This window comes from Melozone crissalis, unplaced genomic scaffold (assembly GCF_028551555.1).
Source record: "Melozone crissalis strain CALT ecotype California unplaced genomic scaffold, PUWL_Pcris_2 ptg000016l_1, whole genome shotgun sequence".
In the NCBI taxonomy this organism is placed as follows: domain Eukaryota; kingdom Metazoa; phylum Chordata; class Aves; order Passeriformes; family Passerellidae; genus Melozone; species Melozone crissalis.
This window is the reverse complement of record NW_026535794.1, coordinates 10,481,189-10,507,743: the sequence shown is the minus strand read 5'-3', so window position 1 is coordinate 10,507,743 and position 26,555 is coordinate 10,481,189. Positions and strand designations below refer to the sequence as shown.

At 39.2% G+C, this 26,555-nt stretch overlaps 1 protein-coding gene across 1 annotated transcript in view; it reads left to right on the top strand.

Annotated features, from left to right (window-relative positions):
- Positions 1-19,178, top strand: part of VIPR2 (vasoactive intestinal peptide receptor 2) — a 46,293-nt gene extending 27,115 nt beyond the window's left edge. The window contains exons 5-13 of the mRNA XM_054273899.1: positions 860-957; positions 4,432-4,573; positions 7,397-7,547; positions 8,352-8,412; positions 10,726-10,795; positions 13,798-13,889; positions 16,536-16,665; positions 16,752-16,793; positions 18,372-19,178. Coding sequence (XP_054129874.1) covers positions 860-957; positions 4,432-4,573; positions 7,397-7,547; positions 8,352-8,412; positions 10,726-10,795; positions 13,798-13,889; positions 16,536-16,665; positions 16,752-16,793; positions 18,372-18,542 — 957 coding nt within the window. The 3' untranslated portion in view covers positions 18,543-19,178. The remainder of the gene's footprint in view (positions 1-859; positions 958-4,431; positions 4,574-7,396; positions 7,548-8,351; positions 8,413-10,725; positions 10,796-13,797; positions 13,890-16,535; positions 16,666-16,751; positions 16,794-18,371) is intronic.
- The last annotated feature ends 7,377 nt before the right edge of the window (positions 19,179-26,555 follow it).

Below are 26,555 nucleotides of genomic sequence, written 5' to 3'. Positions count from 1 at the left end.
ACTAAATATTGAAATTCTGTCTCTTATATGTAGCATGTTCTATATTGCTTTTAAAATCTTTAATTTCATAATGTAGTTTTAAAAACTTCACTGTTTTAATATTTTATTTCACTTGAGTGGAAACTAATGTCAGTCTAATGACTTTGCTGTAGGCATAAATGGAGAAGGAGTTTAATTCTGAAAATATTTAGCCCTATTTTTCTTGATGGTGTTATTCAGAATAGGACTTCCTGTAGTGTGTAGTTGGTGAGTTTACAGATGTATGCAGTTAATCAGCAGACTGCATTTCAGCCTGTTTTTCCTGTGTTGAAAAACTTCCTATCCAAGTTTTAGCAAGTAACTTTAGTAAAGAAAGGGTTTGTGTCACCATTTAATAAAGTATTTGAAAATTTAGAATGAGAAATTAATGAGACTTTAACATGTCTTTAAAATTAAATTCATGTAGAACTGCATTACAAAGTACTCTAGAGCAGAAGGAATGAGGAAAATTTTCTCTTTTAGAGATAATCCACTCTTTCAAACTGACTTGCTTTTACCGGTTTGATTGTGTTCATGGAAATTGATGAATCTGATACTTTATTTGACCTCATTGCCATGGTATAATCAACTGGAATGGTACCAGACTATGTGTCTATGTTCTGAGTTTCTGAGGCTGAAATTTCTACTGAAGTCGATTGTCTTGAGATATTGCCTTGCAAAATGTGTTGGAGTAGAGATATAACATTCTCATCATGTACTGTAGAGCAAAGAATTAAAATCATGCTATAGCTTTCAGAGTTATTTAATGGACAATTACATAATTTCACAGACAATTTGATGTATCAGTAAGTAGTTCCTGCATATATATTTTTCTGTACAGGTCAACTTCTATGTGAGGGTGAAAGCAATTTATACCCTTGGACACAGCGTATCTCTGATTGCTCTTACAACAGGAAGTATAATTCTTTGTCTTTTCAGGTATGTGTTTTTCATGAGTAAATATTAACAATGATAAGACATCTTTAACTGCTGTCTGATTGCTCAATTATTTAGAAAATGCATTGAGTTTACACTTTTTGCAGTTAAACAGCTGACAGTAATGTAATGCTGACTAGATTTTTACTAGCAATGATCATTTTAACAATTTTCAAAGCATTTTGCAAATTTACAGGCATTACAACCCCTTAAGAAAGAACAATAATTTAGGAGTGATTACATAAAGCATTTTCTATTTGGTTATCAAAATCAACACCTTGAATTGCTCTTGAGAATTAGTTGTATACTGATCTCACCACTGGACAGGAGTGTGGCATTCACATTCTCCAACAAAATCACTTTGCCCAGGATTTTTCTCCTGGGAAGCTAAGAAACCTCAGAGAAAAAGAAAACAATTCTTATCTCATTTGCTTCTCCTCTGTTTTGCTCTTGTGGAATGCGTTTGGAGATTGTTTACTCACAGGTGATTGTTTCATTGCATTCTAGTGTGAGTTATTTTTACTCTCTGGCCAGTTGGGGCCAAGCTGTGTCGAGACTCTGGAAAGAGTCACATGTTTTCATTATTATCTTTTTAGCATTTAGTAAGTATTCTTTCTGTATTCTTTAGTATAGTATAGTATTTTTAAACTAGTATGGTATTATAAAGTAATAAATTAGCCTTCTGAGAACATGGAGTCAGATTCATCATTCCTGCCTTCGTCAGGCCATTTCCCAGCATTTACAATACAGGAGTACAGCCACATTTTGCAGAGCTTCTGAGTGGTTTCCAGGGGTACTGTAAGCAAAGGCAATCACTAGTTTGTCCAACTGTAAATCACAGAATCACCAAATCACCAAGGTTGAAAGAGACCTTCAAGATCATGTACTCTTGCCATCAATCCAGCACTGCCATAAACCATATCCCCAGGTGTTGTGTCCAAACACCTTTTGAACAATTCCAAATACAGTTCACTCCACTACCTCCCTGGGCAGCTCATTCCAATGTTTGAACACTCTTTCAGTGAAAATTTTTTGCCTAATACCTAATCTGAACCTCCCCTGATGCAACTAAAGGCCATTTCCTCTCATCCTTTCGCTTGAATCATGGCTGAAGGCACCAGCCCCCACCTGGCTGCACCCTCCTTTCAGGTGGTTGTAGGGAGTGATGAGGGCTCCCCTGAGCCTCCTCTTCTCCAGACAAACCAACCCCACTTCCCTCACCTGCTCTGCACAAGACGTTTGCTAGACCTGCCATCAGCTTCATTGCCCTTGTCTGGACACCCTCTAGCACCCCAAAAATGTCCTTTTTGAAATGAGGGACCCAGAACTGAACATGGTGCTCAAGCTACAAGCCTCACCAGTTCCAAGCACAGTAGTAAAGGTGTGGATAATTGTGCTGGGTCTGCAATGGTTTTGTTAGGCAGTGTTAGGAAAGGCAGAACTGCCTGCTGCTTTTGCCTGATTTCTGTGACTTTTCTCAGACTGATGGCAATCTTCAACTAGTAAAATAACTTTTAAATCTTCAACTAGTAAAATAACTTTTTACTGGTCTTATCAGTATTGCAGTTCTTCTGAGTCCCTCCACCTTCAGGCCTTTATGTATCACTTCCACCTGTCTAACAGAATAGCCTTTATATTCTCCATTATGAACTTCACACAGCTTTTCTGCTCCACTTAGGACCAAGAAAACCAAGAAAGTGCATCTCACATTCTTTTTGGTAGAAAGGAAGTACAAATAATACGTAATAACAGCATGTTGTTTTTAGAGCCTCATTCCTCTCATGAAATATTCCTGTGGTGAGTTCTGTAAGCCTTTCAGTCTGCCATCAAATTTCCTGAAAATCTAAATCTTCAGAGTCCAATCAGAGCAGATACATAACCCATAATTATGTTTGGAATACCTTTTAAAAAATAATTGAGCCAGTCATGGCTATCCAGGCAGATCCCAATGCAGATTACTGCAGTTTCAAAACTGCTAAAAGCTAAAACCACATTTAATACAAAGAATTAGAGACATCTGAATGTCACCCATCACCAGAAGTCAGGTGTAACAAATCAAGCATTTAAGAGGTGTACTCAAAACCTTCAATGTCAATTTAGATATCCAACTAGAGTTATTTTTTCCCAGTCTTCCAGTTGAGTCAGGGAAAACCAGACTTTTTTTCATGAGGCAACATATGTTCTTCTAAACCCCGTTCAAGAAGAATATTTCTCTGTTATTTGCAGGGACTATTGGGGCCTCCCAACACAGAGAGTCGAATTAAGAATTAATTTCTGGTTTGACAGCCTTGTATATATCCAACATTTATTTTTTGAGCTACTGAATGGGATGAATAACTAATCATCTACATGAGTTATTCAAGAGAAATAGTTTCCTCCTATTTGCAGCTTGCATGTATCTCTGAATTCCACAGGAACACGTGATGCAGTCCAACATAATAGTGGTATTTCAGCAAAGGATGTGCAAGGCCTCAGCAATCACTGCATTTTTTCACAACTGTTTAAAATTCACCCTGGTATTATGTCCTTTGCTAAATTCAGGGCTAGCATGGCAGATCTGTTCTTTATTTCCTTGCACTCATTGTAACTATCCTTGCTTCAGTAATTTCAGAATGGTTTATTATATTTGATAAAAATCACAACTGGAAGAATACCTGTAAGTTGCCACTGCACACTGCCATTACACCTATTGCATTTTCATGTTTTCACTGCTCATGCTTGCTGAAATGCCTTGGCTTTTGGTCTATTTCCAGGCGCAGCTCAAGGTGCTCATTGTGACCACAAATACCTCTTAGCAGTTTGGTTTCTAGAGATCTTCTATAAAAAGAGTATTTTAAACAGGAAAATCTTGAAGGGACTGTATTTTAAGGGAAAAGCCCTCAATTTATAGCTCGCTTCCCCTGAGTACTCATTCACTTACATGGAATCTTTTATCTGTCATTTGTTTGTAAGGCTTTCACATGGCTACCAGACTAAAGAAGTTTTGCATTCATTGGATAGAAAGGATGGGTGATCAAATGTTCTGAATGCATTTTTAATTGCTCCTGCATACACCATCACCATAGGATCAAAAGTCACTCTGTAGCAAAATACAGGAGTTAAATAACATAATTAAACCAGAAAATAATAGGTGAGAGCACATCCAGGATAATCAAAGTTGTATTTGCAAGAAAAACACTGGAATGAGTGCACACACAGAAGGATACAATGTGTTTATTGTCAGCTTATTATGTCTGTTTATTAAGTGGTGTTCAAATGTAAGAGAAATACCACTGGGATCTTTTAATCTGTGATACTGAACAGAAACAAGAGATGAAAGAAAACAGCAAGGCAGCACTGACAAAATGACAGAAAAGGAAAGGGTATGCTCTTACTCAAGGTTCATATTGCTAAGAAATGTCCACAAGAGTAATAGAAGTCTGTTCAACAGTTTCTGCTTCATAAACTAAAATGCTTCTTTTTAAATCTCTTTTTTAGAAAACTTCATTGTACTCGGAATTACATCCATCTGAACCTGTTCCTCTCTTTCATTCTAAGAGCAATCTCTGTTTTAGTCAAGGATGATATTCTTTATTCCAGCTCCAACACAGCTCACTGTCCAGAGGATCAAACCTCATGGGTAATAAACCTCATTTGCTACCTGGTGTAACACTGTTCTGTCACTGAATTTTCCTCCCTGATCCTTTTAAATATTTAGGAGGACCAAGATTTCAGTGCAGACAATTCTGAAGAGAATATAATGACTAGGAAAATGGGGTGTTAGACATATCCAGATAAAGAAGGTTGTAGCACAAGAAGGAGACCTTAACATTGTTTGTGTGTCCATGAAGGACAACTTGTCATCAGCCAAGACAAGTTATAACCAGATACAGCTCAGAATAAACATGGCCACTGCATTAATCAGCTGGGAGGGCTGAAGACAAACAGGAGTGCCATCAGCTGGGAGTGATTAAAGGCAGATGCTCTGGAAGTGTTCCAGCAGCTTTATCAGGGGTCCAGGAATTGGACAGGTATCAGTGGAGGGAGGGAATAACTCAGGAAATTAAATATTTGCAGGAGCTGTCTTCATTAACTCCTCGGTACTTCTGGGCTATGACAGAAGTGTTATCATCTGCATTCTTGGCAAGCTAATATGTTTACTGCATTTTCATGAGCAGGGCTTAAAAAAATCTCAAGCCTTGCTGTTAAAAAACTGACCTCTATATGATATGCCCCATTTGCTGCTTTGTTGTTTCAGTCAAAAATCCCTTCTAATTTTAATAAACTACAGTTTAAGCTTGTTTGAGAAAAAAAAATGGAATAAGATATTTTTGTCTTGATGAAGCCATATTGTCCCAAAACATGAAGTTCTTAGCAGTGAATACCAAGCTGTATATAGGAATTCATAATCTAGAGTATTTCTAATGGAGAAAAACAGGAACTGAGTTAGTAGACCCCAATTAGGCAAATTAGATAGCAAACAGATTGCCAGGGATGATCAGAAGTTCTTAGGTCCTTGAAAGACTGTTCAGTGGACTCTCAAAATACTACTTGGTTTCAGCAATTTAATTTATTCTCCAGTTATTCTTGGCTACAAAGCCCTATACTTTCCTATTTAAATATGTCAGATTCCTATCTAAATATGTCAGATTTTGTGGACTGCTGGCTAATTCCTGTTGCATTTTATGTGGGATAATCTGGCACCAGCCTGACAAGGCTGGTCTGTCTATCAAGCACTGGCTTGGTGCTGCCTCTCACACATAACAGCGCGTGGGGTTTGCCCCTTCTGCCGTGTGTGTGTGATGTTCCACAGTTCTGCTGCACTCACAGAGATCTAAAACACACAGTCCATAAACTCTGTAAGTAGGTCCTGGCTCTGGATTACATGGAGAATTGATTTTGGCTAACTTTACTGATAGATACCTTCACTGTTCAGCGTGGGGAACTACAGCTGATACAGGATTACCTGCAGGAGGAAGGGAAAATACTTTGATGCAGGGTTCTGGTATGTAAGTTAAGAATGTAATACAAGGGAATATTGGATTTATAAAGGATTACAACATTTTCACTGCTGATCTGATTTTAAGGAGTCCTAAGCATAAAAGCAAATTTTAACTTGCATGAAAATTTCAACTTTTCACACATTTTGAAATGCTTAATTTTATCCATATTACATTTTCTGGCCCATTGCTGATCTGCAATGGATATCCCAAACTCCAGAGGTAAAATCAGTCTTAGCAAAGTTAGCTTGCTTTCAGACTTTGGTTGTAGGCAGATAAAATCAGGCGAAATGAATTCAAGCCTTTGGACTCCTTCTTAGTTTTCTATATTACCATGTGCACAGGCATGGATGTTACTTGGGATGCACTGAGGTATCTGGGACATCCTGGGGGGCTGATGGGTACAAAGAAATCTCCCTGAAGAGGTCTGTGCCCTTCTGGCTTAGCAGCTGGTGACTGCATCTCACTTCTTAATAAACATCTATGCTTAGAGAGAGGAATTAATCATTGAAAATGAGTAAGTTACCTGCTTAGGTATCTGGTGCACTTGGAATTTTAACAGAAAAATGCAGGTATGAAGGGGATTTAAAATGGAGAAGTGAGTAAAGCTGGTAGAAACTAGAGATTTTATTTGGTCCAGTTTGTGTAGTCTGTTACATTCACCATATCATCACATTTCTTGGCACATTCTCAGTCCATATGAACATTTTCATATTCAATTCTCACATCCCAGATTCTCATTGGGAAGTACCAAAGCAGCAGCAGCCAGCACTGTGGAACATCAGCAGCACAGACATCTGAAAATTCATTCTGAAGAGCAGCACACAGACTATAAGCAACAATTTTTGATATATGTCTGTGTGTTTTGTTAACTAAGAAATTCTAAAACATTTTCTAAAGGGAAAATATTATTTTTAAAAATCCAACCAACTTTTTGTTCCAAGTATAGGCACTTAATAAAATAAAGTTATATTTTTCACTCAGTTTCGCATTTAGCTTTGAAAAAAATAATGAAGTAGTTTCTTTGTTAATTTTTATTGTGTTAGGATGCCATGTAATGTTTTGATACATTTATTAGACTCCTAGTAGATGATAATTTAATTTTATAGCTATTCACTAACCAACTGTTGCAAATGTGCATTTATTGATAAGCACCATATTTTTCTATATTTATCCTATGAAATTTTCAAGCTTTCTGAGTGAATTAGCAATGAGAGACAACTAAATAATTTTTAATAATTCACTTTCTTTTAATATATGCAGTAACATTTGAGATGTTGCGGTTTGCTTGACTGAAGATAAAAATTTCTACTGGACCTGGTTTATTGATACTACAAAGACAGCTAAGATTTTTGGCTGTAGTAACAAAAATAATATGGCATATTATATATATATATAAAAATAATATTATAGTATATCGTTCCTGTGACATGTTTACAAATTTGATCCTTCTCACATTTCAGGTGGGCTGCAAGGCAATTCTGGTGTTTTTTCAGTATGGTGTTATGGCAAACTTTTACTGGCTCTTGGTAGAAGGACTTTACCTCCACATCCTCCTTGTGCTAATATTCTCCCCCAACAGACACTTCACCATCTACCTGCTGATAGGATGGGGTAAGAACTTGCTCATCTCCCAGTAATGTTCCTTTTTCTCTGTGTGTATGTGTTGGTCAGCTTTCACCTGTGCCATCTGCACCACACCCTGGGGTTGCTCTGGTGCAAGGGCTGCCACTGCAAAACATATAATTCAGGTGTTCTGATTTGTGAGGAAAATTAAAGCTTAGCTGCACAGCCATGAGCTATACTATGCAATTTTCCTTTTTGAAAAGCCCAATAATACTGTCCATCTGGTTTTAAATATATATATTCCTTTCATTTACAGAAAGTGCCATGATATTTATATGGAACACTTTAATACCTCCAGTAATAGGTGGTCATAAAACATTTGGGTGTTGCTGGGAAATGGGAATAAACCAGTGTGTGGACAAGGTTCCTTATGAAATGATTTATACTTTTATTTTATATTGCGGTCCTTGGAGGTGCATTGGGAATGCATAACTTGTATCTATTTCCCTGTAAGTCCCTCTGACACCTTGCAAGAAACCTGAGAAAGTCATTTTTTTGTGTATTAGTAATTATGGCTGCATTTCTATGAGAAATACACTCACTTCCCTGCAGTCTTTGTAATACATAACTGATGTGTACACGTAATCATGTAGCTCATCAGATGGACCTCTCCTTCCATTCACTGAGCTGTTTAGTATATGCTCTGTGTTTTGGGGAATAGCTGCTTACTAGCAGGCTGAACTTTTTTTTCTTTTTTTTCTTTTTTTTCTTTTTCTTTCTTTCTTTTTTTTTTTTTTTTTTGTGGACTTGCATTTTTGTGATCATTCTCTAAACATTTTTGGCATTTTTCAGGAATTCCTACGATATTCATTATTACATGGACAGTGACACGGATCATTCTAGAGGACACTGGGTGAGTGTGTGTGGGACAGAAAGTTTAAATCCCCCCATGCCTGTGCAATCCTTGCCTTGGGTGTGGTGCTACTCACACAAAGGTGGTTTGCTGCTCTGGAGGGGATGAGCACAGAACTGAAATTCCAGAGATGGCAATAAAAGGGCAGGTGTTTGGGAGCTCTTCAGTTGTGCTTTGTGCTTGATGTTTATTTGGAAAACTCAGAGAACAGGAGAGAGCAGAGATAAGTTATGACCACTGTTACTCCTTGGCACACCACATCTGGAGCTATCTGCTTGGGAAGTCAAAATAATGTTTGAAAAAGCAGCGGAGTCCTTGGGCTCAGTGCTGCAACGTGTGCAGGAAGGCACTGGCCATGCTCATTTGCTAACTGGAAACTCAGGAGATTGAAGTGTAGATAACTTGGGGTACAGACAAATTACATTCCCAAAAGGGAAGTGATGTAAGGGTGTGTCAGATGCACATAGCCAGGTAAAGCTAAAGCTAATTGGAGCTTCCTGGCATGTGAAGGGGAACTGAGACAAGAATTTTGTAGGAAAATCAGACTTGATCCTGCTGCTCCCAAGGAATGGGAGAACATTCCTAACTAGTGGAAAACCAGTTTGCGTAGTCCTGTTTTGTCCAACTATTATTTTTCAATTTTTTCTGCAATTAGACTTAAAAATCATATCCTACATAATTTCAAGGCTTTCTTTGCAAGATGTCTAACGTGTAAACCAAAGGCAAACTCCTTTTTCCTTTGTCATTATGATTACAGAGGAAGTCCAAAGGGTAATTAATCTCTAATCTGACTAACCTTTCAGAGCACTTAAGAGTATTTGGACCAAAATTACTGAGCCCAGGGTGAAAATTAAATATTCAGTTTTTCAGACAGAACTTCAGGTTCAGTCTCACATTTTCACAAACAAGTTCCAGGCATCTATAACCTACATGCCCCACAAGAAATTATGTAATTCCAGTTGCACCTGTCAGTTGCTTTAGATCTTCCTGCTACCCAGAGGTCAGCATTAAGTGCACACTGGAGAAGTGTCCTTGCACAAAGTGAAACTGAGCTTGGTTCCCACAAAGGTCAACACCCTCCATGATGTCTAATGGTACAGCCCAGTGTGCTTGATGTTTTGGCTTCAGATTTCATAGAATCATAGAATGGATTGGGTTGGGAGGGACCTTGAAGACCAGTTGTTTCCAGCCCTCCTTGCCATGGGCAGTGATGCCACACTCAGGTTACTCAGAGCCCCACCTGGTCTGGCCTTGAACACTTCCAGGGATGGGACATCCACAGCTTCTCTGAGGCCACACCCTGGGACCTGTGTCCAGTTCTGGGCGACTCACTGCAGGAACGACATTGAGGTGCTGGAGTGTGTCCAGAGAAGGGCAACAGAGCTGGGGAAGGGTCTGGAGCACAAGTCTGGTGAAAAGCAGCTGAGGGAGCTGGGGGTGTTTAGCCTGAAGAAAAGGAGGCTCAGGGGAGACCTTGTCACTCCCTACAGCAGCCTGCACAGAGGCTGTAGCCAGCTGGGGGTTGGTCTCTTCTCTCAGGCCGCCAGTGACAGGACAAGAGGAAACAGCCTCAAGCTGTGCCATGAGAGGTTCAGTTTGGACATTGGGAAGAATTTCTCCACTGAAGGGGTTGTAAAGCATTGGAATGCGCTGCCCACAGAGGTGGTGGAGTCAGCTTTCTTGGAGGTGCTCAGGAAATAGCTGGATGTGGCACTCAATGCCATGGTCCAGTGGTGCTTGGTCAAAGTTTGGACTCAATGATCTCAGAGGTCTTTTCCAACCGAAATGATTCTGCAACTTTCTGAGTAAAGAATTTCTTCCTGACATCTAAATCTCTCCTCTTTCATTTTTAAACCATTCTCCCTTGTCCTATCACTACCTGCCCTGGCAAAATGTAATTTTCTCTTTTTTTATAAGCCCCCTTTGAGTGCTGAAAGGTCACAATTATTTCTCCATGGAACCTTGTATTCTCCAGGCTGACCAACCTCAACTCTCAGCCTGCCTTTGCAGGAGAGGTACCTCAGCCCTCTGATCACCTTTGGGTGATCACCTCTGGACCTGCTCTAACAGAGCCACATCTTTCTTATGCTGAGGAGTCCACACCTGAACACAGTGCTCCTGGTGGGGAAATCAAGTGTGCATATTAAAACAAAGGGAATAAAATTAATAGCAGGAAGGGATTGAATGCCAGATTCTGGGCTAAAGCAGGCAATATTTTAGGGTGCTTTGACTTGTTTATAAGAAATATTTCTCATAGGTCTTGCTTGCCAGATGATATTAATGTCAACATGATTTTCCCTCTTTTTTTTATAGCTGCTGGGATACAAATGAGCATGGTGGTCCCTGGTGGGTTATACGAATACCAATTTTAATTTCTATTATAGTAAGTAAAATTTGAAGCATGAATTATAGATCTGTTCAGCATTGTGCAGTGCATGTAGCCATTATTCTTTACTGCTAGTTACAGATAGGCAAGAATTCTGTTTTAATGAAAAGAAATTGTGCTGCAGGAGAAATGTTAAACAGATGCCAAGGCCATTAAAATTTGTTGCCTTCAAAATTTATCTGCCTCCTATTAAATTAGCAGTTGCTTTTATTTGTGTATTGTTCTTTCTTTAACATCTATTCTGTTTATGAGCCTTGAGGAAGGAAAAATCTAATTATACTTCTCAATGAATTGCAGATTTGATTTTGTGTGTAAATAGATAGTCTTGCAATTGAGAATCTGATATTAGTCAAAAAATTATGGCTGTGTGTATCTTTCTTTAATTGGTAGCCTACTAAAATATATATTGAACATGAATATTTGCAAAATAATACCATTTGAGACTGTTTCACAGGGCTTTTCTTGTTTGAAACTCATTAGAATTACTGGACTAGTGTAATAATCTTCCTGTAATTATTGTGTAATTAACTTTGGGCATAATATACTATGGTTATATGTCCATTTCTGAAAATAGTCAGAGAGCAAAATTAATGTGTTTTAGATATACTTGATTCATTTTTTAAATTATAAGCAGAAGATCTAGGGAATTAGTAGATTACACAAGATTTCAGAAGTTTGCATTAAGCTTTTCAATCTATGCCTGCTGAAAATCATTTTGGAAAAAATTCCTGTCATCATTATCAGTGTGAATTCTGCAGTTTGGAGAGAAAGAAGAGTAGGCCATATGTGTGAAATGAATAAAGTAAGTCCTCAAAGATGTTTTATGTTATGAAGAAATGAGCATGAAAGAGACCTGCAGCAGGAAGGGAATACTTGGACCTCAAAGGAGTTGGAGAATGGGGAACAATCCAGAGTTAGGAAAATGTGTTTTGGAAGATAAAAGCAAAACAAACCACCTGGTGTTTACAGGAAACCCTGTTCTCTGGATGCTCAGTTTGAACAATTATCTGAGACTGCATGTGCCAGAAGGCAGTGCTGCTCCAAAGCAGTCCTGGACCTGGAAGTTTGGGAAGTCCAGGAAGTTATCTCAGAGTGCACTGGCAGACATGAACTGGAGCTGGATCGTAGTGAAGAGAAGTCAAGTGGAATACTGGTCAGGCAGCAAAGTTTGATCTATCCAACAGCATTGTGAGAGCAAGTTCTGATACCATTTTGCACAGTAGGAATGGCTTCAGTTAATTCAGTGTGTCAGAAACTTCCCTGGCATTTCCTCCTGGGAATTCTGGCTTGAGAGAAGTCATTTGGCGGAGGTTCACATTTCATGCTGTACACACTTCAGAGTTACTCAGTTGGATGTGGCTGTTCCAAGTGAATGTGCTGTTACCCCTATTCTCTCTTTCTCCACTAATACTGGCCCCAGTGTGTATGACAAGTTAATATCCCCTGCTGTGGGCACTCAGCTGCATTAAGTCTGCGGATAAAATCTGCAATAACAGATTTCTGTCTGTTACCTTTATAGGTAAGCCTCTAAGTAATCATCTGCCTGCAAAAATAAGTATGTTAAGTTCAGCAAAATCCTATCTTTTCTAACATTTCTTTTTAAAAAATATATTAGAGGTACTTTTCCTGAATTTTTATTTCATCCTTGTCAGTTCCTTTCACTACCCTTCACCTGTCATTTCAAACAAAATGTTAAAAACAGAGGGACATGCAGTTGTCATGACTGTGTTTTATTTATCAGTATCCCAAATTCTATAGGCTGTGTTATAGAAGGCACAGAAATTCATTGAACTTTAAAAGCTTGGAGCCAAATTTTTAGGAGAAAGAAGGGTTCCATCAATACATGAAGACAGAGATTTATAGCAGTGAGACAGGCACTGCTTGGTTATGTACCCCACCTCCTGATTTTGTGCTTTGGGATGGAGTTTAAAACAATAAAATTCTCATTTTCACTGTGATACAAATTTTTCTCTAGATTAATTTATTCTAAGATGTGTGCATTTGATGCAGCTGTTTATGTAGCTGGATTTGCAGTTTTTAGCACACATTGTAGCTCTGAAGGTGTGGATTCCAACTGTTCCCTTACTTCAGCGTGGACATGATATATTTAGGGTGCAGTTTTCTAGACCACACCAAAGAATCCAACACCAGAAGGGATGGTGACCAGAGGAAGCTGAAAGTCAGGGCTGAATAAATAATGGGAGTGAGACTTAGGATATACTGAGTTTTATACTTCAATTTTCTAGACTGATTAGGTTCTGATCATAATGATTTTTATGCAAGTGCCTTTCTGAAAACTAAAATATGAAATAAAATACAAAATGAAATGCTACTCTTCTGTCTTAGAGGGCTGTCATGAGAATTAGGCTGCAGGGATTCAGATGGACTGGATGATCTCCAGAGGTCCCTTCCAACCCCAGCTGTTCTGTGATTCCTTCATTTGTAATGTCAGCATCAATATCCAAAACAGTCAAATACCTGTGAGAAGCCCTTTTTGTGCTTAGTTGGAGTAGACAGATCAGCTGTGCAGCAATCTTCTCTAACCCTAATTCAGACAGAAAACACTGAAAGTTGGGGTGAGGAGCAAGGGAGGATCAAAACTGCCTTTGGGCTTCCGGTGGTGAATCCATGTGACAATTTAGGACAATTAGCAATGTGACAATTTAGGACAGTGCTTGATTGCAGGAAACCACACCCAGGGTCCCATCCTGCTGGGAAACCTGTCCTCAGCTGAAGTAGTGGAAGGAGGACACTTCTGAAAATTGGGTCTTTCAAAGACTTTTGCCAGCCAGAGCAGCAGTGCTGGGCTTGCAGTGTTTGCTGGACATGGCAAAAGAGGCGCTGCAGAACACGAGAGGTTTGGCACTCAGGGGCTCTGGAGGGAGGTGCACGACTCCCACACTGACTTGGCTCCTGTCTGACCTGATAAGAATTTGTTTTTGCTGCAGATTGAGTGGAGGGTTCAGAAATCACCATTATATTTGTTTTTTTCTTTCCAGGTGAATTTTATACTTTTCATTAGCATTATAAGAATCTTACTGCAGAAGTTAAGATCTCCAGATGTTGGAGGAAATGACCAGTCACAGTACAAGTGAGTCATATTTTTAGATATTACAGACAGAAGCAAAATAATCTCTTTAAGTTTTCATCTGCTGAAAATCAAAAACTGCTGTCTTAGTGTGATTATATTTAATTTAGAACTACTTTTAGATACTGTTTAATAAATACAATTATACTGAAATGGAGATAAATATATTTTTATCAAATGCTTAATTCAATAAAAAATACTTCATTTTAGAAAGACCAACAAGTTATTTTGAATTTGAGTTTAATCCATGAATAAGTATGCTGATACAAAATATATGGAAAGTAACATTTTCCTTTTGACATATAAACATTTAATTTTGATATAAGAAATGTTTAAAATCCTTTAAAATTATTTTCCTTCAACCTCCTTAAAACATTTTTTTTAATTTCTAAAATGCTTACATATATTTTGAGAGCTGAAATTTTTATTTTTACCAAAAATGTAAAAATTAAATAGAGTATTTTATACTGATTTAAAATAGCATCTGTACTTTTTTAGAGGACAACAGTTGTTTCTGGCTTAGAACAACTTGATTTCTGTTCAGACCTTCTTCTTTTGTGTTTTGGTGTGAACATCAAATCCTAAAATATCTCTTGTTTCCACAGCTTTAAAATCAAGGGATATTGGGGGACATTTCAAATGCATTGCTAAAATTGTTCTCTATTGCCATATCTGTTGTTATTGTTGTTTATTATAAGAACTGCTGGATAATAATAATATTCAGTCAAGTCTGTTGTAATAGGTCTATTTTAAAGCCTGGACACAGACTCTGAGAGTTCAAGGTGTCAATATGATTCTTCAGTGACAAAACCTCACACAAACATTGAAAATCCAAAGCCATATGAGTGGCCTTTGACACTGTGCTCCTGGATAACACCTTCCCTTCATTTAAGAAATACTGAATTCCTGTTCTGATAGCTGACAAAACATGCTATGCAAAAACAAAGAATATCCTTAAAGCCAAGAGAAGCAGGACCTTATGTGTTTTGTAGACAATGTGATGTTTGATGCAAAAAGTGAAAAATTCTGATGTGCCCCAGAAAAGTCAACACAACTGCACTGACAAGCATGTTTGTTTTGCAGAGCTAAAGGGGTCTTGTTTTGTATTCGCTGATTCAATTATCTAAACATGTAGGAGAGCTTGTTGAATCTAGATGGAACTGTGCAGTGCCACATTATGATGTAGCACAATGGCCAACCAATGGGGCAGGAAATCCCCTCAAGTTTACTTCTTGTGACATAAAGTTTTCATTGCTTCCATGTGATATTTATTTAATTTTTGAAGATTAGGCATTCCCTTACTTTCAGTCCATTTCCCACAGTTTACTGTAGCACTTTATAATGTGAAATATTCACATTATTATCAACTTTGTCCTTCATAATTCAGCCCCGTAAATTCTTTGCTTTTAGCATTTGATTGCCTGATTAGGTTTGCATTTCTGGTCTTTAGCTGATACCCATGGGAAAGTAGATTAACCTCCTCAAGAAACTGCATCTGCAGAGAAAATTAAAAGATCTGGGAGGCTCTTTTATAAAATTACAAATGCATTTTTTAAAATGCAGAGAAGAATAAGGATGGTTTTTATGTCCCTTTCTTTTACCGAAATGTAAGTGCAGTATAGAGGAAGTAGCATCAACTAAACAAAAATTACTGAGCCAAGCATGGAGTGAAAGTGAAATATGAATCTAAAATTAATACTACTCATGCTAGTCACCATTTTTATTTCTTCCTCTGAACCTGCTTGTAGCTGGTTCCACCCTTTTAGTTGTTTATTTTGCTCTTGCAGTGGACAAGGCTAAGTCCAAATAAAATCAGTTTTCCATTTCCTTTGAGAAACCAGGAAATTTGCTGCCAGTGTCATCCCCTCCAGTTGTAAATGAATTTCTTCTGCTAAGGAATCCCTATTTTTCCTGTGTCTGGTATCATCTTTAGATGTGAGGGATTTGCTATTTTTGAGAAGCTTTGCTGTCAGAAATTATTTCCACACAAATAGATGCAGCCCCTGGGCCATTATAAACAAAGCAAGGCCATGAAGACTGACACAGAAAAAATAAAACTAGTTGAAATACTGAAATACCGTAACTTTTCTGTTAAAATAGGTGAATTCACAACAGGATCCTTTCATTGTTGAATCAAGCTATATTCATCAATACAGTGATGAATTATGGAACTCAACATTATAATTTCTCAGATTTTATCTGATGCCAGACATCCAAAATTGTCCATGACTGGCCCTGTATATTATATAGAACTGATGTTATTAGATTGAAATAAATGACAGATAAGGTAAAAGTAGCAATTTATCATTCCAGTAGTTTCATGAGCTGTTTGTCAGAGCAGTTCTCCTTAGTAAAGTTCTGTTTCCTTAACTTCAGTAAGTAGTGTCTTCTGCTAAGTCTTTTTATGTAATTGACAACATTGAAAATTATTTAATTTTGTGTGCTTAACACCATCAGTAAAGCTATGAAGTTTTAGTGTTTGAGGCTCATGAAAATCTCTTAGTTGGGATGATTCTGGATGACATTTCCCAGGTGCTGTTTGCATAGTGTGCATGAGCAATGTACAGACTAACCCTACCGTTACACATTCATCTCACTAGAACAAGAGCTCATCATTAAATTGTAGCTTTGTCTCTTTCCTTTACCCAGGAGACTTGCAAAGTCCACCTTGCTGCTGATTCCTTTATTTGGAGTTCACTACACAGTGTTTGCTCTGTTTCCTGACCGCAGCTCCAACAATTATAAAATAATCTTTGAGTTGTGTTTGGGATCTTTTCAGGTAAATTTTAAAGTTTTTAATCAAAAGAAGTTTTACTGACCTAGGCGAGTGCTGCCTACTAACTAAGGAATATTATCTCTTTCCAGGGGTTGATTGTTGCAGTCCTGTATTGTTTTTTGAACAGTGAAGTAAGTCTCATCTTTCCTACTGAGAATGTGAAATATTGGTTTTAGTAAATGTATGAGTGCCCCCATAATTCTGCTCTGATGCACAAAACTGTTTTAGAAGGTATCTGCATTCCTATTAGTGGAATATATTTGGGACAGTTTTTATACAACAGGAAAAATGAGTGTAGCTGGGGGAAGAGCTTTAAGAGCTGTTTAGAATTGAATTCCTTGCAAACTGAGGTGTTAGTGTCTTCTCCTGATGTGATCTGATGTAGCTCTGTTAGAAGCAATGTGCAAGTGAGGTGCAACACGTCTGAAAATCCATCTGGAACTGGAAATATCATTTAGTAAATATTTAGGGGTAATGTTCTGTCAGTATCTAAACTTCAGAACAGCACAGATTTTCAGAAGTGCTCAGCACATCATGGTTTTCATGGTCTCAACTGAGAAAGATGCAAAGAATTCCTTTTGATTTCAGCTCCTATGCAGTGTCTGACAGGAGGAATCTGTCTGAAGAAGACACCTGCGCAGACAATTAACATTTAGCTCTCCTGAGTGCTGTTCTGGTCTTTGATATTCATGAGATGCCTGATTTTGGGCTAATCATTTGATCCTATGCCTCAAGTACATGAGATAAATAGCTCGATACCAAAACCTAATGTTGCAGCACAAGCGATACAAAATTGATTTTTGAATGTGACCTTAGGGCACCTCTTCACACACAGTGCAGGCAGTCTTTGCCTCAGTTATGTGACCTTTGTAAAAGGATACTGTAGAGGGAAGGGATGCCATCCAGAGGGACCATGACAGGCTTGTGAGAGGGGGAAAGAACCTTGAGAGGTTCAGCAGTGCCGAGTTCAAGGTCCTGCATCTGGGTCTGTGCAGGGCTGACTGTGGGATGAAGGAGTTGAGAGCCATCCAACATGATGGACTTGGGGGTGAAGGATGGACCATGAGCTGGCAATGTGCACTTGTAGCCCAAAAAGCCACCTCTGTTCAGCATTAAAGGTCAAGAGAGGTGAATTGTCACCAGTACAAGAAAGACATGGATGTGTTAGACCAGGTCCAGAGGAGGCCACAAAAATTATCAGAAGGCTGGAACACCTCTGGCCACTATAAACAAACACCTGGAACACCTGTGAAAACAGGCTGAGAGAGTAGGGGTTGCTCAGCCAGGAAAGGAGAATGAGGGGGGGGACTTTTTAGCACCTTGGAGTACATAAAGGGGAGATTATAAGGAAGATGGCAAAAAATTTCTTAGCAGGGCCTGTAGTGTCAGGACATTTTTAAACTGGAAAGTTTAAAGGAAGGAAAAATCTTTTCTTTAAGGGTGGTGGAGGCCCTGTAACAGGCTGCCCAGAGAAGCTGTGGTAGCCCCATCCCAAGGCCAGGCTGGATGGTGCTCTGAGCAACCTGGTCTGGTGGAAGGTGTCCCTGCCCATGGAAGGGGGTGGAACTCGGGAATCTTTAAAAGTTTGTACCAAACCATTCTATGATTCTGTTCCTAGAGATCCCCATGTGACAGCCAACAGACATGGAAAACTTCCTCACATAAAAGAAAATTTTCAGCTCATATTGTGCATTTTCTTTTGAGCACAGGTGCAGGGGGAGCTGAAAAGAAAGTGGAGGAGCTTGTGCTGGAAGCAGACTGCAGGCAGAGACTACAGACTGCACTCGTCCATTTCCCGAAATGGATCAGAAAGTGTTTCCCAGCTCCACAGGAATTCAAGAGCTCACTCATTCATGCAGACTGAGACCACCATGATATAAATGAGCTAAGTCCCCCAAAACATGAAAAACTGTGGGATATATCATTCATTATGCAGCTTGATGTGATATTTTATAACATGTACAGTTTAGTGCTTTGCTTTTCTACATGTTGGTATTTGGGGAATTGGTTTGTGCAGCCAGCCTGTTATTAATGGAGAATCCTGCCCGATGGATGCTGTCTGTTTTGTTCAAATAGTATTCATATTAATTCTTATGTTCTCTTGCAGTTTACTAGCTGTAACAATTCAAAAATTCATTTTCCATAAAGGTCCCTTTACCTTCCAAAGTGGCTACAAGATCCATGCAGGGTAACCTGCTCAATGCAGATTTCTTTGGCACATGTAAGGGTTAAGATGGGAAGCAAGAAAATTTCTTACATTTTATTTATACTTAAGGAAACATTGCCTTAAGGATTAGGAAATTCTTTTCTAATTATGGAAAATAAAATTAAGAAAAAAAATCTAAGACCGTAATTAACCACACTGGGAGTTCAGTGTGCTAATCCAGGAAATCATTAACATGATTTACAAGAGAAGGGAAAAGGTAGTACTTCTAGGCTAATGGTACACATTTCAGAGGTTACTTTCTACAGAGTTTGATTCCAGTCCTGTTGTTACTTTCAAAAGTGCCTGGTTTGGTGTTTGTGGGGCTACCTTTACAGGCCATACAGAAAAAACTACTATATTACTTCTGAATATTCTCAGTTCTCAGTTATCTTCTGTTTAAAGTCAGAGATTTGTGTTGATCCTTCATGGAGCAGTTTTCTGAAGAGGTATGTTTTATTGCTAAAGCAGCCTGGCATAGATAAAACAGCCTTGGATATCTCATTTCACATTGAAAATATAATTTTTTACAGTGTTGTCATTGAACTCTGCCTCTAGGAGCTACATATTTGGCTGCAAAACACAAGGAATATTGCACTGAAGTTACAATTCACATTTAACAAAAAATGTAAATTCTTTTAGGTTTATTCAGTTCTATATCTATCTGAAATTATTTAAAATTTAGTCCTGACCATGACTCTGGAAAAAAAAAAAAATTAGACAGAATCCCTAAAAATTACCATAAAAGGCATAAAGAAGGAATTTTCAACAATGCCAAGCCTCTTATGTAGCCATGTTTAAAAAAAAAAAAAGCAGAGAGCTGAGAGTCTTATGAAAACATACATAACATTTCCTCTCTTTAAAAGAAATAAACCAGTGATGTTCTCTTCCCATGCCAACGTTTAACCATGTCCACCCTACATTTCAAGTAGGAATAATCTGTATTTGCATGAGTACCTCCACACAAACCATTGCCCTCATATTTCAGATAACAGGTTTTATGGAGCCAGCAGGATCCAAGGTCCCTGCTCTTGTCAGATAAAGGGAAGAACAGCAGCAAGGGCATCCTTTGGCAGGCATATCTGTACATCCTTGAAAGCATTACCAGTACTGGGAATATTGTCAGCAGCTGTCTCAGTGCATTTCAGTTCTTGGTCTGATTTAATCCAGCTATTTATCAGTCAAACACAATTTGTTTTAATGGGATTGCCATGGAGTCACACAAAGTTTTGTCAGACCAAAGATAGAAAGGGCCCCATGGATCACATAGCTACTGCAGAACCTGGTGAATGTTACATGACGCCAGCAGGTATCATTTGAGTTCAACAACAATCACTCACAGAATTGTTACTTACAAAAGGTGAATTTAGAGGAGCTATTGATCACTTTCAGATCATTCATAATGCTTTCTGTTTGGCAGAGTAACTATGAGATTCAGGACAAAAGTAGGGGCCCCAAAAACATTCCCATGGGGTCTAAAGGTGCTCCCCCACACATCTATTTAAACTCAATATATTCCCAAAGACTTTAGACTGAGGAAACACAGCTGAAATTTAGTATGTTTCCTGGATCTCTTGAGAAACTTATCACAAGCTCTTAACTGCAAATATATGAAGACCCACTGGAGCAGTGGGAGCTGCTTTTACACCTAAATTAAACGCGTCTGTGCACATTAGGGTTCTTTGTCTGCAGTGGCGTTGGGACTTTTCAGTTCCCTGAGATGAGATGTGCAGGATGTTCTTTTTTCCCCTCATTTTCTGGGGTAGAAAGGCCCATGTGACAGGCATTCAAGTGTGCTCATCTTTGTGCTCAAATGAGGTTATGTGAGCGAGTTGACACACAGACAGAATGATAGCACAGAAATGGATGTTTCAGGCAATCATTTCCATCAGTCTGTTCTGCATGATGCATCACCAATTATATGTGTTTATAACACATTGTATCTTAGAGAAAACTGCCTTTGTTCTAATTAGGTGAGCATGAAAAAAGATCTGCATTTTAATTATTTCTGGGTTATAAAAAAAAGAAAAGCCTTAATAAGAAAATACATTTTATGCTCCAACAAACCAGCATTGTTTCCTTTTACGAGGTGCAGATGCATTTGGGCTTGATTCTATTTTCCATGTAGGGTGAAATGCCACAGGAGAATTTTGCGGTGGAAGAACAAAGAGGCACCACTAAGTTTGTAAAGGACAATGTGGACATGCAAAGAGTGGCACACAGGATAGAGAAGTGCTGTATATATTTTTGATTCAAACCAGTGAAAAGTACAGTACTTTGGAGAACCTCATCCCTCTATTAATAATATAAATGCAGATAATCTAAATATTTTTTGTGAGACAGTTTAACTTCATAATGCTTTGTTCAGGCATTATCATGGCAGTTAAGACACAGAGGGAACTGTACTCACTTGCTTTTACGCCCAGAAAATTTCTGATTTCCAAATAATTTTATGCAAAGTTACAGTGTTAACCCTATCATCACCAGTTTGGCAGCTGCCTTTTCATGGACAGATATAAAAATGTCAGTAAATGGTGCAAAACAGTTTGACAAATCTGGAAGTGTTTGATCAGGGTTTTTCATCTTTACAACACTTATAACAAGACAGCTTCTCGTGGTTTTGTCTCTCATTGCATTTTGCTGAGAAGCGTGGGATTAAATGCTCTTGCTCTGGGCTGTGGTGACTCTAAAGAGTCAGAAGAACAACGCAATGAAATAATTTGGCCTTCTGTCATCCCTAATCCTAATTCTCACTCAGTCCCAGCAGCAGCAGGGGAGGAAGTAGAGGCTGCAAGAGAAGTGTAACCTTCCCCTTTCTTTATTCCTTTACTGCCTTTCCCCTTTGGTTGCTTCAGAGTGCAAACTGAGTTGTAAAGTATTCAAGGCAGGAAACCTGGGGTTTTTTGTCCATCCCCATGGAAAAGCCAGAAGCACAGCTTGTCCTTACTGAACAAGAATGGTAATATGGTTCACTCCCAGGACCTTGGTTAATTGTTGTGCTTTACCTCCCCTGGAGGCACCATTAATTCTGAGTGATTTCTGTCAGCATTACCTGCTGCTAATGCCTGAGGAACACAGTGACAGCTTGCTCTCCACTTTTAACGCAATTAAAAAATACATATATGGACACTGACTTAAATTTTCCTCTGCAGAGCCAATTTCAGCTGGGTGCTTGATAAACTAAGGTGAAATTCATCTGCCGTGGTTTTGATGTCTAAAAGCTGCATGTTTGTCTCTGAGTTAAAGACACTTTTAAGGTGCCTTCCAGACACTTTTAAGGTGCCTTCCACAGTCATCACAGAGAAATAGGCATTATTTGAAGATGGCTCCTTCCATGTTCAGCTGAGCATCTGAGGCAGGTAAGCTGGACCCAGTTTTCTCTGACTTACTATAAAATGAGCTGGGGTAGCTGGCCAGTACTTACATTTCTCACTCCAGAGATAGAATCAGGTAAGATGTATCCCTCCAGAAGAGATCATTAAACTGTCTGGGTAATATTACACAGATACTCCTCTTTAAGCCAATTACCTTGGGTTGGCCAAAGTTATCCTCCAAGGAATGTGCAGTGTAATTCAAAAGGTCAGGCAGAGGAGGATCCCCCAGTTCATTGGCTTCTGCCATTGGTGTCCCTGCCTGCCATGATAAAGCTCACAGGCTTGTGTCCCATTGTGATTTGCCTGGCCTCAGCTTCCAACAAATGTTTGGTTTTTTGGGTAAGGTGTTTGGTTTTGCTTTTTGAAGAAGGGGCCATATGCTAAAAGAAAGTGCTTTACAGTACCCAAAATTTCTTTATATTGTACTTCAGGTAGCCAGCAGAAGAATACCCTATCTAAGATTGTGATGGAGTGTACTGTAGCAGCAATAGAAATTGGTGGCAAATAGCATTACAAAAAACCTTCTTCAGTCAAGTTGGAGCCATCCTACCCCACTCTGTAGCATCTGCTTCGTGTCCTGATTCACTGTAGGCTTCCCTTTGCTTTTAACATGCCAGAGGGGAAAGCAACCAGCACAGACCCTCAACAAACCAGAGACTGACTGGGGCAGATTGATGAAATAAGGCATTCCCAGGTGCATCTGTCACACAGTCCATGGGCAAAGACTAAGATGAATAATCTGCATTATTTGTCCTCTATTTTTCTAAAAATCATCTTCTGTTAACTGTGAATTTACCCATTTCAGCAAAGTGATTTGGGATAAAGTCCAAATTCAGTCTATTCAGATTTTTTTCAGACATCCTTAAGGAGAAATCAAGTCCTAAATATGTCTGACAAAAAGAAAGAACTGGCAAGTAACCTGCAGACTGTGTGTCTGCTGCTATGTGTGTAAGGGTCATCATCTGAACAATTGCTGTCTGTACTTAGTAATTAGGAAATACCTTTGCCAACAGAAGTACCTTCGTGTAACCATGAGTGCCTCTATCAGCTGTGGGCTGTCAGTGCTACCCTGGCATGACCAAATACAGAAGTTAGGATGCAGTGCTATTCTGTTGCTGAAGAAATACTAAAATTAAAAAGTGTTTGAAGATGTATGTTACAAGAGTACATCAGGATAACATTTAAAAGGAGCATTCTGTGATATGGTTTTACCACTCTGTTGAATCTGGTTCTGCCCAAGGATAGCAGGTTGTAGTTAAATCTAATTCAGGAACATTTCTATTGTCAGATTTAAAAGGTGACTGAAATGTCCCAAACCCCTCTATGTCCCAAAGCACTGTAATAAGTTTGTGATTACCTGCAGCTTTTTTTGTCCTGGCACAAAATATGTATGAGTATTACTTCAAATTTCTCTTTTGTCATCTTTGTTATAACTTTATATCTGTCATGTATGGTAAAAATTTAAGATGATGTAAATGAATGTGATTATTTTTTACAAAATGTACAGATTATGATGTTGTATAGATTAATGTGTGTAAATAGATTTCATACTGTAATTCACTATAGTTTTCTTCTGGTTTTGCTCTTTTTGTTCTTACCTGGTTTCAGTTTTTAATGTCACAAACCTAACAGCCTTCTCCGAGATGTTATATATAAAGCTGTGAACAAATAAGTGTTTACATCTTTATGCTATTTCAGATAATAGTAGTCAATAACACCATAATGGTCTGAAGAGGAATCAGAGAATAAAAATTTTAAAAGTTTTGCACAAAAATTCCATTATTTATGTGGGTTTTTTTTTAAATTGTGTACAATGATGCAGTTGTCTTACTGATTCTGTGGGTCATGGCCATGCTGAAGGATGTGGCTAAGTTAATATTTCACTTTTTAATTTAGTAGCTGTTAGACACAAATGTTAAAGAAAAGCAGCCCCTAGCTTCACTGAGGAATATGCAGCTTTCTGTAACCTAGATGTGCTCACAGGGGCATGAGAATGGCACTCAGCCAGAGCAGAGCCAAGTGATCCCATATGCTGTGCATGGCACCATCTCCATGGCCAGCAGCTATTTTTGATTTATCACAGCTTGCTCAAAACTGGATTGCCCAGTTATCTGTCAGAAGTGCAGGTGTCTGTCTGGAGTACAATATAATGCAGTGAGAGCAAAGGAAGCTGTGATGCCTCTCCTGTAGAGGCAACACCATCTGTCGTGGGTCTTTTCCCTAAAAAAAATGTTTCTATATGTTATGTTAGTACATGTTTCTATACCTGGAGTGGGGATGGGCACAGGGAGGAGCCTGGCAGTGGTGTGCTGCTGATGGGGCCAGAGAGAGAGGCGAGTACATGTGGGGGAGGAGGTGGCACCTCATGGGGCAATCCCTGCCCTGGCAGCGACACCAAGCAGGGACAGAGATGGAGCCTTTTGTGGTGTCTCTCATGGACCAGAGAGTCCATCCCCTCCTGTGTGTGTCTCTGTGAATCACAGAATCCACACACAGAGGGCTCCTCTGAGCCTTTGGGAGAGCTGAGCTCTCATCCTCTCCCACCTCGTGTGAGTTCTTGTGGGAGCTGTGTCAGTCTGGGCCCTTTGGCAACCAACAGCACATCTGCAAAGCCCTTCAGTGTCCTCACCCACAGGCATTCCCTCTGTCCTCAGAGCCAGATCACCCTGGTGTCTGCATGAGCTGCTTTGGAGCTGCTGAGAGCATGCAGGACAGCCAGGCTGCAGAGGAACAGGGACACTGGACCAGTTCCCATCGGTTCTGGCACCAGCACCTGCAGGTTTCAATGGCATGTCTGAGTCCTCTCAAGTGCAGAAGTGGATCCCTTACAAAAGTTCTGGATAATTAGAGGAATGGTTGTCCCAGAATACAAGCAGGGTACTGTGGAGGGGAAGAATTAGGGAGTCTGCACTTCAGAAGCAGCTTAAAGAAGGAAACACTTCTCTGGCAGCTCCTGCATGGTCCCACTGGGCAGTATCAGCTGCAGGGGTCTCAGCTCTGTACTCTGCCCACAGGCAGCTGTGAATACAGCACAAACTGCACATGAACACACACACTGCTCTACCTCTGATTGCACCAAGGAGCTGCTAACTGGGACACTTGAAAAGGCAAAGGAGATCAGTGGATGGGAAGGTGGAAGAGTCAGAAAGAGCAACTGTCTTCATCTCTGTCAGAGAGCTGAACCAAAGAGCTACAGCAGACAGAGAAAAGGTATTGCACTCTGTGTGTGTGTCCCAGTTTGGTGTGGGTTGTAGAATGAGGTTCCTTTTAGAGAACACCTTGTTTTCCCCTAGCAGTGCATAAGCCAAATCCCATTTATCTCCCAGTTCCAGTGCTATTCCCAGCGCTGTTCCCAGTTCAGCTTGTATCAAGGCAGAGGGTAGCCCTTGGGTGGCAGAGTGACAATCAAAAGGGGTGACACAGACCCTGAGGAGGAGCAGGGAGCTCATGAGAGCCCATGCTCAGGAAAAGCAGCATCTTCCCACACCCTGCAGCTCTGCAAAGGCCAAATCTGAGTGTGCCCCCCTCAACACTGCCCTGTCTGTGGAGTCTGGGGGTGACTTTCTTAAAGCAGTCACTCTGGCAAGGTACAGGTCATTCCAGTGTGCAAATGGGTTCCCTGCACAATGTTAAAAAAGTCCTAAATAACCAAACCTTATGTGTCCAATTGAATAAAATAAAATGCTACCAGTTAGCTAAGTTCTATTATTTACAATCAATTATATCTTAATATCCTTAACTGAACATAGACTGGGATATATTATGAGCTGGTTGACATGCAATTTAGGTTGAATGATTGAATCAAACCATTTATTAAAAAGTATACATTGCATCAAAGCATTAAGTAACTTTGTATTGCAACAAAATAGTTATAGATTTGTCACACAGAATAAATAAGTATTTTCCATGTAATATCCTACAAATTACCCTAGGATATTACATTAAATATGGATATTGGATTTGGAAGGCAACAGAAATCTAAATGAAGAGCTGTGCTTTATGTTGAAATCCTTCTGGATTTCTCAGTTGGTCCCTTTGTAATTGAGACTGCTTCTCAACACAATCCCATTAAGCTGTGAAATTCTCTGTTCAGAAAGGCTTTATTTAGTAATATCCCTTGGCCACTGCTTATCCCTGGTTTCCTGCTTATATTCTTCACCTGCTTTTAATTAGTGCCTTGGGCTTTGCCTGCCTGTCTCTGTAGGATATGAAAAAATACTGCGGGAAATAATGAGGGAATTAGTAAGCAAGTTTATAACAGTATAATTAATAATGGACTCTGACTACAAGGGGACATTTTGTTACACAGAACTGCA